At 48.8% G+C, this 13,678-nt stretch overlaps 1 protein-coding gene across 8 annotated transcripts in view; it reads right to left on the bottom strand.

Annotated features, from left to right (window-relative positions):
• TTC21A (tetratricopeptide repeat domain 21A) overlaps positions 1-13,678 on the bottom strand; it is a 35,339-nt gene that overhangs the window by 12,707 nt on the left and 8,954 nt on the right. For 7 of the 8 annotated variants that reach the window (XM_024983144.2, XM_024983147.2, XM_024983148.2 and 4 more), the window contains 7 exons: positions 12,687-12,844; positions 8,656-8,740; positions 6,551-6,649; positions 5,252-5,444; positions 1,805-1,902; positions 1,444-1,644; positions 110-239 (listed from right to left, as the gene is read on the bottom strand). In XM_024983144.2, the coding sequence (XP_024838912.1) occupies positions 110-239; positions 1,444-1,644; positions 1,805-1,902; positions 5,252-5,444; positions 6,551-6,649; positions 8,656-8,740; positions 12,687-12,844 (964 nt within the window). The remainder of the gene's footprint in view (positions 1-109; positions 240-1,443; positions 1,645-1,804; positions 1,903-5,251; positions 5,445-6,550; positions 6,650-8,655; positions 8,741-12,686; positions 12,845-13,678) is intronic. The other variant, XM_024983146.2, reaches the window with a different exon arrangement.

The following is a 13,678-nucleotide window of genomic DNA, read 5'->3' as shown; positions in this document are numbered from 1 at the left end:
GGGCGCACCTGGTGACTGAGGGTGAGGGGGTGTGTGTGGAGTGTCCCAGGCAGGGAGCCTGCAGACACTCACCCACGGCTCCCCCAGCCACAAGGACTCACTGGCTCACCTGAGAGATACTTGACCTGGGCCATCACATACAGCGGCTCAATCAGGGCTGGTGCCACCTTGACTACAGGATTCAAGATGGCAGCGACTTGCTTAAGAAGAGGAGACACGATCTGGCCTGGAGACCGGGGCTGTAGAACACAAGGGTCTGGCTGTGCGGTTTGCCCTATTCTAAGAAAAAGACTCCTGGAGTGCTTAGAAAACACTCAGTGAAGGGATTTTATTCCACACGTGTTTTTACTTTATCCTATTTTATTTTTATTTACTTTAGTTACTTTGTTCATTTTTTTTACTTTATTTTACCCTGGTAGCTCAGATGGTAAAGAATCTGCTTGCAACGCAGGAGATCCAGGTTCAATTCCCTGGGTCAGGAAGATCCCCTGGAGAAGGGAATGGCAACCCACTCCAGTATTCTTGCCAGGAGAATCCCATAGACAGAGGAGCCTGGTGGGCTACAGTCCATGGGGTAGCTAAGAGTCAGACATGACTGAGTGACTAACATTTTCATGCTTCACACACATATTTACCATCCACTCTGTACTACTTTGCCCAAGAGCATAAGCTCCTGAGAATGGGGACTTCATTTGTTCACTTTTGACTCCCCCCTATCAAGCATGGCATCTGGCACATGGTGATGCCCTCAATAGATATTTGTGGGATGGCATTACGAGGCTGCTACTGCTAAGTCACTTCAGTCGTGTCTGACTCTGTGCGACCCCACAGACGGCAGCCCACCAGGCTCCCCCGTCCCTGGGATTCTCCAGGCAAGAACACTGGAGTGGGTTGCCATTTCCTTCTCCAATGCATGAAAGTGAAAAGTGAAAGTGAAGTCGCTCAGTCGTGTCCGACCCTCAGCGACCCCATGGACTGCAGCTTACCAGGCTCCTCCGTCCATGGGATTTTCCAGGCAAGAGTACTGGAGTGGGGTGCCAGGCACTTGGGAGATATTAAGGCATGTAAGATACAATCATTGCCCACAGGGACTCTTGATTGTCTGGGAAGGCCAGACAAACAGGCAAAGACCAAAATACTTCTTAGAAGACATTGGGAGAAAAGGGAGCCCAGTTCCTCCCTGGGATGAACAGAGGCCAGTGCCCCGCTCCTCACATGCAGTCCCTGGACCGCAGCATCAGCATTGCCTGGGAGATGCAGGGTTGTGCCCCACTTCCTGGGTGATTGGCACGTTGCCTGTGCAAATGTGAAAAGCACTGGGTTCCCCGACTGCCCGAGGCTCAAGCAACCTAGTGACTGGCCAGGTAGGTCCTGCCTCTGCCCAGACCTGTTCACCAGTCCAACCCCCGCTCCCCGTCCCACGAAGAAGCACCCTCCTCTAACCTGCTTGGGGCAGAAGACCAGGTACTCCTTGGCGATGCAGACCAGGAAGATGGGGTCGAGCCGTTCCAAGTATTCAGAGCTCATGGGGAGGGCCTGCATGCTGGAGAAGTGCAGCTCGGCGGCCTCCTTTAGTAGCGTCGTGGCCTCCTGCTCCCCCCTATGCTTCTTGGACACCAGGAGGGCTTGGAGGAAAACCAGCACCTGTGGGGAGCAGGCCCGGGTCTTGGAGGCAACGCTCACTAGGCAGAGCCAGCAGGCCAAGGAGAAGCAGAAGTCCAAGGGGCAACTGGGGTTGGGGAGAGGGAGGGGGTGTGGCAGGGGCCGGATCCCAGGGCAACCTCGGCCCCCACAGGGCTCTGACCTTGGACTTCCCCAGAGACTGCTGCACCTCCTTCAGGAATTCCAGCTGGTGTTCGGCCTCCTCCAGGTGGCCGTCTAAGATCTGGCACCAGATGATCCCTGGGAGGGGACAGAACTGGGATGAACAGCCGGCTCTGTGGCAGAGCCAGCAGGCCAAGGGACAGTGGACGGCAGGGACCCTTCCCCGCGACTTCATAAACTCAGAGAGTGGTATGTGCTCATGGGGAAGCGTTCCAATCGTAGGGCAAGGAAAACATCCCCAGCTCACATTCTGCCCTCAGCGTGCCTTTCTCTAGAGAGAATCAACATGAACAGATTGGAGTGGATTTCTTCAAACATCTTGCAAAGCATCTGCATGTTATTAGTGTATAGTGTATCTTCCCATCCGTTCATATAAATTACCCTATTCTCTTCAATGGTGACATAATATTTCACTGCCGATGTAACCATTTATTTAACTACTGCACTACTGAAGGACTCCTCGTTTCACATTTCATTGGTTTTCAGTGTTTAAATATTACAATGCCATGGTCAACATTTTTGTGTGTTCTAACTCCTTATGTAGAGATGATAGGTCAAAGGGCATGTACATCTAAAAACCTTGATAGATAAGGCCAGCTTGCCCTCCAAGGATATTTGAATTAATATTACTGTCAAGAATTTGGAAGTGTTTTTTTCTTTCCCCACGACCTCACAAACATGCTTTACTCTTTACCATGCTAAAGAGTGAATAACTTGTTCTAATTCACTTAAAAAAAAAAATCTTTTTAGGGAGAATGGACATCTTTTTATATATTTTCTACTGTAACTTTCCTGTTTATAGCTTTTTCCTATTTTTCTTTGGATGGATTTTTAGATCTCTCTATTCTCTTTATATATATTCCTTGTTACAAACATTTTCCATTAGTTTGCCTTTAACCTTTTACCTATTTTTCCTCTGCCTTTTTGCCATCGAGTAGTTTTAAATTTTTACATGAATTGGTCAAATATTTTCCTTTAGAACTTCTGAGTTTGTAGTTATGCTTAGAATTCCCCGGGCAACCCAAGTCCAATTTAACTTTTACGTTTAAATATCTAAGTCATCTAGAATTTATTTTTGAGGATAATGTGAAATGGGCATTTACCTTTATTTTTTTTCATAAAGAATAGTCAGGTATCCCACCACGAGTTATTGAAACTCTATCGGTTTGAAATGTCATTTCTATCAGAAGGCCTGTTTCTATCTTGTTGATCTATTTGTGTATTCCAGGATTGGCCTCAAATGGACGTCTCTTTTTTAAAAAAATAATTTTTTCTTTGGCTGTTGTGTGTCTTTGCTGCTGTGCGGGATTTTCTATAGTGCGGTGCGCTGGTTTCTCACTGTGGTGGCTTCTCTTGTTGCAGAGCATGGGCTCTACGGCACACAGGCTTCAGGAGCTGTGGCTCCCAGGCTCTAGAGCACAGGCCCAGTGTTGTGGTGGGTGCACGAGCTTCATTGCTCTGAGGCACGCAGGATCTTCCCAGATCAGGGATCGAACCCGTGTCTCCTGCATTGGCAGGCAGATTATTTACCACTGAGCCACCAAGGAAATCCTTAACTACTCTTGTTTTGATGTGTTTTGATGTTGGGAGGACAAATCCCTTCTGTTCCTACTATTCTTCTTTTACAATTTATTCCTCGACCATTTGGGTAAGTTTATTTCTGACTGTCTTCCCCACCACTATCTTGGTTTTCAGTCATATCCGTCCCACTACTTGGCTCATCTATGGACATTTTTACTTTGCAAAAATCATATTTTAAATTTTCAGCAACTCTATTTTTGTTATCTGTATTTTTTTCCTAGTGGCATGTTCTTTACTCATGGACCTAATAGACTCTAGACTCAGCCAACACAGGAGGTGTTTTGGGGACAAAGTCTTTTCTGTATCTGGCCTTAACTTTGTTCCTCAGAGGGCCACTGCTTTGCATGTTCCACTTGGCCCCTCTTTCAAACTGCTAGCAGATTTATAAATGGACTAGAGTGAAGACTATTAGCAATCAGGGCAGATTTCTCAAATTGCTAAGGCCCCTGATTTTCCCAGACGGACCAGATAAGATGGATGAGTCAAGGACACATATGCGTGGACTCAGGCTTGGCTGGAGAGTGTGGACTTCCCTTTTGGCTGACCAGCAGGGACTCTCCCTTGAATTGAGGAAGTAGGCAAGGACTCAGCCTGGTGGAGGAACATTTCAGGGGATTTTGCCTATGTGTTGGGCATTCAGGCTTTGCCCTTCATGTCCCTGTTGGTGGTGGGACATCATGGGGGGCTTTGTTCTGCTCTGTCCTGTCCCAACACCTGGTAAGAGTCTCCTTGATCCCCTTCTTGGGCTTCCAATAACCCTCCTGTTATCTCGATGATGACCTCATGACATATTTTGCTCCCAGCCTCTGGGGACCCCAAGCTTGTGTTTTTTTTAATTTTTCTTTTTTCTGGAGCCCTCTGGGGAAAGCTGATCTACTCATTTCTTTAGCTGTCCCGTCTCTGCCCATGTTGGCTTATAGGTTTCTAGACTTGCTCAGAGATTCCAGATTGAATGCAGTCTGCTTACTATCTTCTAGAAATAAGAAGTTCTTCAGAGTTCCTGGTCTACCAAAGGCACCTTACCCTGTTTCTGGGGCTGCTATGGGGCCTCACCATCTTTTTAAAATGTTGCCCGTGACTTTGGGGGGGCTTTGGGGAGGGAGGAGGAAGCGATAACCGAGGAGTCAGCCTGATACATTGAACCAGAAATCAAGACCAACCACTTGGACTGCTTTTTTGACTGTGCTGCACAGATGTGCCTGGAGTTTAGCGAGAAGTGACTTTACCCTCAAAAGACACATCTCCTCGGAGCCGGGGCAGGAAGCCAGCTTGCCTGGGGCATTGATCATGAGGCTGCCTCCACTAAAATCAAATACCTCTGTTTCAGGATTCGCTAGAGACCACAGATTTGAGACCTTTGTGTAAAAATGAAAACTGGGCTTTGGAAAATTCACTTGACATTTGTATAAAGTGGGAGGGAAGCCCTGGGACACATGGGGAAGCAAAACTCTCAAAACTACTCACTCTGGTGGCCTTTCAGCACGGGGGCCTGAAGAGGAAGGGTCTACAGAGGTGAGGTGAGCGGCTGTGGGGCCGGGGGGAGGGGGCGCTGGGCTGGGGGGCCTGAGAGGAGGCAGGGCTGACCCAACATGTCAGGCAGAGTGTGGCTATCAGAGGTCTGAAGGAGATGAGAATGGCTTTGACTGCTGTCGAGAATTCCTGTGCCTCTTACGTCTATTATGTGTAGATGCCTCAAAAGGCACCCCATCCTACAATGTACCCCCAAACTCACATACCCTCTGGGAAGAATGCTTACCAACCCCTCTCTTCAGGATTCATGGAGGTCACCCTGCTTGGCTCCCACCCGCCAGCCTGCCACCCCTCTCCCTGCCCAGCCTGCCCAGACCTGTCAAGGCAGCCACGCTGCTCTCGTCCAGCTTCATGGCCTTCGAGTACCAAAGAGACGCCTCCTTTACTTGGTCCTGCAGGATGAAGAGGTAGCCCAGCTCAGTGGCCATGTGGGCGTCGGAGGATGTGGCCATGAAGGTTCGTTCGATGAAGCTACACACCAGCTGCAGAATCCCCTGGTGCCTCCCACACTGAAAGGAACAGACACGGGGAAGCGGATACCAGTCACTCCAACCTGCCTCAACAAGGCCATGTTGCAAATGGGGGACACTTTGGCAGGACTCGGGGGTGCTCAGGAGAGCCCCAAAAGTACCGTGTGTCCAGGTAGCTGTCCAGCTCGCAAGGAATCCCCCCGACCCCGGTGGCCACATGTGCGGAACCGCCTCCAGGCATGGAGCCCTCGGAGGGACCCAGCCCCGTGTCTGGCCATAGTCACCGGTCCAACAAGTTGCCAGGAGGTTTTTCATAAACTGAAACTGCACGAGGGGAACTCTTGGTGTCGCACTGATGGGAAGTGGCCCTGAGGGCTGTGAGCAGCCACATTCCCTGCTGTGTGTGGAGAATGAGCAGAGAGAATCAGACACAGAGGTGGAGGGAGAGAGCATATCCCAGTGGAATTAGACTCCCCAGAGTTGCCCCTGCTCTCATGACAATTCCTTATGGTAAATCTTTCTTCTTTTCAGTTGGGGCACACGGGATCTCCAGCTGAGGCTTGTGAACTCTTAGTTGCAGCATGTGGGATATAGTTCCCTGACCAGGGATGGAACCCAGGCCTCCTGCACTGGGAGAGTGGAGTCTTAGCCACAGGAGCACCTGGGAAGCCCCCCTTCTAGTAAGTCTTGCTCTGGGGCTGAAGGCTGCGACAGAGACAGGCCGTTTGGCAGCTGTTTGCACCGTGCCTGGCGTCAGAGACAGTTAGGCAGGCGGCCTCCCTGGGTCTCTTTCACAAAAAGAACACAGGAGTCGGGGGCTCCAGCACCCTGCTCTTCCACAGCTGTGTTGCTGCCCTCTTTCCCCAAATAGGGCGCCTCCCACTCTGAAAGCACTTCCAGATCTCACTTCCATGGTCTTCACAGCATCTCTGAAGGGCACGTGGGCACAGGAGAGAGAAGCCACCGGATACTGTGATAGGATGGAGGCAGGCAGGGGCCCCAGGGCCTGGGCCACTAGACTGAGAGATCAAGTTTAAGCCAGAGGGGTGGGGCAGGGTCCTGAGGGAGCTTCTAGGGGACCACAGATCTCCCCTGGGAACAAGACAGGATGCGCTAGTTCAGAAACCAGGGAGGAGCTTTCTTACCAGTCTGCTCACCACAAGAATTTTTTTAAGATGGAGGCTTGGATTTTCGGGCTCTCTTGTTTCCAGTGCCTTAATCAGATTCCTAACGTGCTCGGCAGCCTGCAAGAGCAAAACACAACGTCAAAGGCAGTAGGTAAAAGGCGAGTGGGGCAAAGGTTCTCAAGGGTGGCTGCCCGGAGCACCAGCTGAGAGATCTTAAACACACTCGGGCCTCCGCACCAACGCCAGAGATTCAGAGTTAACTGGCCTTGGGTGTCCCCAGGCTTCAGTATCACTTTGGGGCCCCGCAGGGGCTTTCCCTCCAGAGCCGGCACTGCCCCTTTATTCACGAGTCCGAGAAGAGCAGCTGCCCTTTGAGACACCCCCAAACAGTGCCAGAAGCCAGCTGTATGGTGCACACACAGCAGTCCCCCCGAGGCGGTTGCAAACCACCTGGGCTGGCCCAGGAGTCAGGGTGGGTCTCTGGCCCCAAACTTCTGTTCCATTTTGACCTGAGTCACCACATTGATGCCTCTCTGTCATTCCAGTGAATCCTCCCAGGGACTCTGACAGTCAGTGTAACTGAATTTTCCAGTCTAGCAGATGAAGGGTCAGAAAGGTTAAGGTCATTTGACCAAGGTTACCCAGCCATCCAGATGGCTGACTGAGTCCAAAGCCTGTGTTCTTTCCTGGACTCTTCTGCCCATTCACTATGTGGGGTAGGGAGTTCTTAGTCCACAGCTGCAAAGAAGCACCAGGAAAGAATATGGGGTGGGGTGAGGGGCAGATCCCAGGGTTTGAGATGGGGGCAAAGGAGGGGCATTAAATGCTAACTGCCCTTGGGCCTAACCATGAGGCCAGGCCCTTAGAAGGCTTGCTCAGGGCCCCAGGTTCTCAGGGAGCTGAGGACAGGCCTACTCCCTTGCTTCTACCCAGAAACAGGGCTAGGGCCCTTTTCAAGGGTTCCTACCAAATACAGACCGTGCCCTTTGCCTCACCCCACCCCACAACATCCATAACCTCAGAGCTGGGCAAAAGGAACCAGAAACTTCCTTTTCTTGCCATGACCCCTTAGGGCCTCTTGACTGGTCACACTCTCCGCAGAGGCAATGTCTTTATTCAGAAGGCAGGGTTTTCACTGAAGACACAAACTCTTTTTGAAAGTAAGAACGTGTCTGGGCATGGAGGTTTTCATTAGGAATTCGAGGTGCTTCTGACTGCATCTGAGGACTCTTTGGGGTTTCTCTGGAAAACAAGTCTTAGGAGCAAGTTTACGGCCAGGTGCATGCTAAGTTGCTCACTTGTGTCTGACTCTTTGTGACCCCACAGACTGTAGCCAGTCAGGCTCCTCTGTCCATGTGACTCTCATACTGGAGTGGGTTGTCATTTACTGCCCCAGGGGACCTTCCTGACCCAGGGGACCCAGAGACCAAACCCACGTCTCCTGCATTGACAGGTGGATTCTTTACCACTGAGCAACCTGGGAAGTCCATGGGCCCAGGTACTGCCTGGTCAATATCTGAACAACTCTAACCATTCCCTTAAAAAAAGGCATTTCCTGAACACGAACACAACCATGGGAATTCCTTGGAGGTCCAGTGGTTAGGACTCAGCACTTTCACTGCTGTGGGCTTGGGTTCAATCCATGGTCACAGAAGTAAGATCCCGCAAGCCATGCAGTGTGGCAAAAACAAAACCAAAACCAAAACCAGCAACAAACCACAATCATGACATCAGTTAAAATGGAGCAAGTTATTGTAGCGCACTGGGCACCGTTCCCAGTCGTCCTACGTGTCCTGTAATTGGACCTTATAACAACCACACAGAGTGGGTGGAATTATCTCCATTTTCACAGATGAGCATCTTGGGGCTCATCCAGGTGGAGACACCTGCCCAGGGCACACAGGGAACATGAGGCAGAACCAGAGCAGCGTGTCAGCCTCACTGCCGGCCTTTGGAACTGTGTGGCTCAAAGACCAAGCCAGAGCTCCGAGTGTGTGGATGGGCGTAGGGAGCTGAGTCCCAGGGAGCCCCCTCCAAGGTCTTGGGGGTGGAGGTGCTGTGAAGGGTCCCTCCTTGGCTGGGCTGGTTTCAAGGTTCAACTTCTGAGTCTTGAAAGAACTTACTACGGTCATGTTTCCTTCTCTTGCGAGCTCATGCACAGCTAGAATCTGGCAGGCATCGATATTGCTTTTGTCTTTTTCGAGGATTCTGAAACAGGAAGAGGAGCCACGTGAATTGAGAGAGTTCAGAGGCAAGGTTAGGATGGTGCGGTGGCATCTTGTGATTGTCTCCTAACATCTATCCTCCCCTTCTCCTTTTAATAGAACCTGCTGAACTGCTGGGGCATGTGGCTACTGCAATAAAGACTACATTTCCCAGCTTCCCTCTGCAGCTCATGTGTGACCATGTGATTAAGTTCTGACCAATAGGATGCAAGTGAAAGTGCCCAGGGTATATCCAGTGGTATCCCTACAGCATGCCTTCCATTTCTTCTCTTTCCTCCTTCTTGCTGGCTGGAATGTGGGCCATGTGAGCAACATCCTAGGAATAGGACAGCAGGGAGAGGGGGCCTGGGACCCTAGAGAGTTAAGCTGTCATCCTGGTCTTGGCCCACCACCCAAACTTTTCCCTGAGAGAGGAATAACCTTTTATGTTAAGTCCCTTATTTGGGGGTGTCTTCATGACAGAAATCTATTTATATCCCAAATTACACAGGCATGACTGTGGTACCAAGGTCAGGGGGCAGGGGGTCAGTCTGCAGCTGTAAGATGGAAAGGAAACTTTGGTTTCCATCATGTGTCACTGGGAAGACACGGCTCCTGATCACACTACAGAGGTTTTTTTTTATTATTATTATTTTTTTGACTGTGCTGGGTCTTTGTTGCCACAGGGACTTTTCCCTATTGTGGCGAGCACAGGCTACTCTCTAGTTGCGGTGTGTGGGCTTCTCATCGTGGTGGCTTCTTTTGTTGCCGAGCATGGGCTCTGGAGCACTTGGGCTTCAGTAGTTGGGGTTTGTGAGCTCTAGAGCACAGGCTCAGAGGTTGTGGTGCACAGGCTTAGCTGCTGTGGGGCATGTGGAATCTTCCTGGACCAGGGATCGAACCCATGTCTCCTGCATTGGCTGGCAGATTCATTGGCTGGCAGATTCTTTACCACTGAGCCACCAGGGAATTCCCTGGAATTTGCAGTATTTTGTTTCTTTATAGGAAATTTCATATTTTCCAGCCAGGTCAGGGAATGGTCCTTCTGCTTAACAATTATTCTAATTGACTTTCAACTTTCAACATAACCAGGCACAGTCAACATTCAAAGAGTTCTAGGCATTTATGATGATTTTGAAGGCATTGTGAATTTCATAATTTAGAAATTAAAAAAAAAACTTTTAAAATGACGAATGGACTAAAAACGAATCAGAACTAATGTTAGAGAAGTCGCAGAACCAGATACTGAAGATACTACTGAAATATCCAGATGTGTAGACACTGTTAAATGGTACTTCAAGGGACATCCATAGACTTAAATGCTTATCTTCTAGAAGATTTAGAATGGCCAGGCATCCAACTCAAGAGTTAGACAATAACAACAGAGTACCTCCACAGAAGGTAGTTAGCAGGAAATAATAAACAGCAGAAATTAATCAATTAGAAAACAAGCCCAGGCAAGAGTGCTGGAGTGGGTTGCCATTTCCTTCTCCAGGGGATCTTCCCGACCCAGGGATCGAACCCAGGTCTCCCGCATTGTGGGTAGGCGCTTTACCGTCTGAGCCACCAGGGAAGCTCAATACACAGCAGAAATTAATCAATTAGAAAACAAGGATATCATAGCATCAACAAAACTCAAAGCTAGTTCTTTAACAAGACTAATGGAAGAAACAAATTATTTTAACATTGGTGGAGAGAACTAAAAGAGAAGGAAAAAATGAATAATGTTAGGGCTGCAAAGAGACACACATCTACAGAGAGCAAAAATTCAAAGAGCAATAGGGGAGGGACTGCCCTGGTGCTCCCGTGGTTAGAACTCTGTAATTCATTCTAATGTTGACACTATAAACTACATGAAACTAACGAAACATACAGGCTTCCAGGTGTCCTGTGGGCCCAAGGCGGAGCCTCCAGAGCAAGCTCTTGATCCAGGAGTTCCTGCCCAGGACACCAGCCAGCTGTGAGAGAGGCTGCGGAGGGCCTGCCCAGGCCTGGCACAGGCCGGAGTCACTTCCAGTTTCCTACCAGGGCCTCTGTATGACACTCCGATTCCAGTTAGCATCCTTCCATAGGGAAGGAAGAGGTATGTTTGTATTCCACCCCCTCACACAAACACACAATTTGGACTGCAAGGAGATCCAACCAGTCTATCCTAAAGGAAATCAGTCTTGAATGTTCATTGGAAGGACTGATGCTGAAGCTGAAACTCCAATACTTTGGCCACCTGATGCAAAGAGCTGACTTATTTGGAAAGACCCTGATGCTGGGAAAGATTGAAGGTGGGAGGAGAAGGGGACGACAGAGGATGAGACAGTTGGATGGCATCACTGACTCAATGGACATGAGTTTGAGCAGGCTCCGGGAGCTGGTGATGGACAGGGAGGCCTGGCGTGCCTCAGTCCATGGGGTTGCAAAGAGTCAGACACGACTGGGCGACTGAATTAAACTGAACTGTACTGGTGACTCATAATCACTCAGGAAAGAACAGTCCATGAACTCTTTTTAGGAAGAAAATTAGTACTATATGTTCTATGATTACTGTGATAAAAATGGTTAAAGCGGTAGAGTTTAAAGAGATAAGTTTCAGTTATCTAGAAAATTCCATTTTCAAAAACCCTCCATCAAACATCCCTCCCCTGAAGCCATCTTTATCTCTGTTCACAGTGAAAGTGCTTCAGGATCACCCTATACCTGGAACTGGGCTTCCACAAGTCCCCATAACTCCTGAATCCTCCCTCTGCTGTCTTCCTGGTACACTCAGCTTGCTACTAAAGTCTTCTCTCAGGCAACGGCCTTTGTCACCCACAGTTTTTATTAATGTGTATTACACCCACAGTTTTAAAAATTACATACTACAATAGTCCCTTTCTGCCTTTATTCTTCCCTCCCCGCCTACTCCTCAGACACAACTGCTGTTTACCTCTAACTCTTATTGCCTTAGGTTCCTTTGGTAGTTCTGTCTCTCTCCTAAACACTATGCTTAGATCACTTGATAGGGCTATTTCTTTTCCAATTTTTTTAAAAGATTTTTTTTTAATGTAGACCGTTTTTAATGTCTTTATTGAATCTGCTACAGTACTGATGTGTTCCACATTTTTTGGTTTCTTGGCCACAAGGCATGTGGGATCTAGTTCCCTGACCAGGGATCGAACCCGTACACCCTGAACTGAAAGGCAAAATCTTAACCAGAGGACCACCAGGGAAGTCCCAAGAGGCCTATTTCTTGATTTTCCCACCACAGGCCTCCACTGCTGGCTTCCTGCTATGACAAGTGAGTGCCTAGTTCACATCCAACCTCCCTCTGCTCCCCAACCCCCAATGTGACCATATCACTATTCATAACTCCCACTGACAATGTTGACTTTTATGGCTTCTTCCATCAAACACACAGTATCTCCCATCCTGCCACTGTGTAAGAGGGGACCAATTAGTCCCCTCCACTGGCAAAGGAAGTCTAGTCAAGGCTGTGGTTTTTCCAGTAGTCATGTATGAATGTAAGAGCTGGACTATAAAGAAAGCTGAGAGCAGAAGAATTGATGCTTTTGAACTGTGGTGTTGGAGAAGACTCTTGAGAGTCCCTTGGACTGCAAGGAGATCCAACCAGTCCATCCTAAAGGAGATCAGTCCTGGGTGTTCATTGGAAGGACTGATGCTGAAGCTGAAACTCCAATACTTTGGCCACTTGATGCGAAGAGCTGACTCATTGGAAAAGACCCTGATGCTGGGAAAGATTGAAGGTGGGAGGAGAAGGGGATGACTGAGGATGAGACGGTTGGAAGGCATCACCGATTCAATGGACATGGGTTTGGGTGGATTCCAGGAGTTGATGATGGACAGGGAGGCCTGGCGTGCTATGGTTCATGGGGTTGCAAAGAGTCAGACACGACTGAGCAACTGAACTGAACTGAACTGGCAAAGGAAGGAAGCATCAAGTCAGCCCCACTCCTCACCTGTGTCCCATTTCTACCGTCTGCTCCCAGTCCTGCCGAGCCAGGAACAGCTGCATCTTTAGGACCAAGGCAGGCAGGAAGCTCCCGCAGGTGACGGTGATCTGGTTCACCACCTCAAGGGCCCCCGAGTAGTTCTGCAGTATCATGAAGTACATCACCTGTTGAAGGCCAAACAGAAGAGCCCTCATCAGTGCCCACCAAAAATGAGCAGTGGGTGTCAGTGTCCCCACCAAGACAGCAGCAGAGCCTGACAAGTGGGCAGAAGCCATCATTCAGAGTAACAAATAGGGTCCACAGCAGTCTTGGGGTTTTCTGACAGGCAAGGCAGGGGAATGGAATTCCAGCTGAGTTATTTCAAATCCTAAAAGATGATGCTGTTAAAGTGCTGCACTCAATATGCCAGCAAATTTGGAAAACTCAGCAGTGGCCATACGACTTGAAATGGTCAGTTTTCATTTCAATTCCAAAGAACAGCAATGCCAAAGAATGTTCAAACTACTGCACAATTGCACTCATTTCACATGCTACCAAAGTAATGCTCAAAATCCTCCAAACTAGGTTTCAATAGTATGGGAACCGAGAACTTCCAGTTGGACAAGCTGGATTTAGAAAAGGCAGAGGAACCAGAGATCAAATTGTCAACATCCACTGGATTGTAGAAAAAGCTAGAGAATTCCAGAAAAATATCTACTTCTGCTTCATTGACTATGCTAAAGCCTTTGACTATGTGGATCACAACAAATTATGGACAATTCTTCAAGAGATGGGAATACCAGACCACCTTACCTTCCTCCTGTGAAACCTGTATGCAGGTCAAGAAGCAACAAATTGGGAAAGGAGTACGTCAAGGCTGTATATTGTCACCCTGCTTGTTTAACTTATAGGCAGAGTACATCATGTGAAATGTCGGGCTGGATGAAGCACAAGCTGGAATCAAGATTGCCAGAAATATCAATTGGGAGAAATATCAATAACCTCAGATATGCAGATGG

The sequence above is a fragment of the Bos taurus genome, chromosome 22, assembly GCF_002263795.3.
Source record: "Bos taurus isolate L1 Dominette 01449 registration number 42190680 breed Hereford chromosome 22, ARS-UCD2.0, whole genome shotgun sequence".
Taxonomy (NCBI): Eukaryota; Metazoa; Chordata; class Mammalia; order Artiodactyla; family Bovidae; genus Bos; species Bos taurus.
This window is presented reverse-complemented; position numbering and strand designations above follow the sequence as displayed.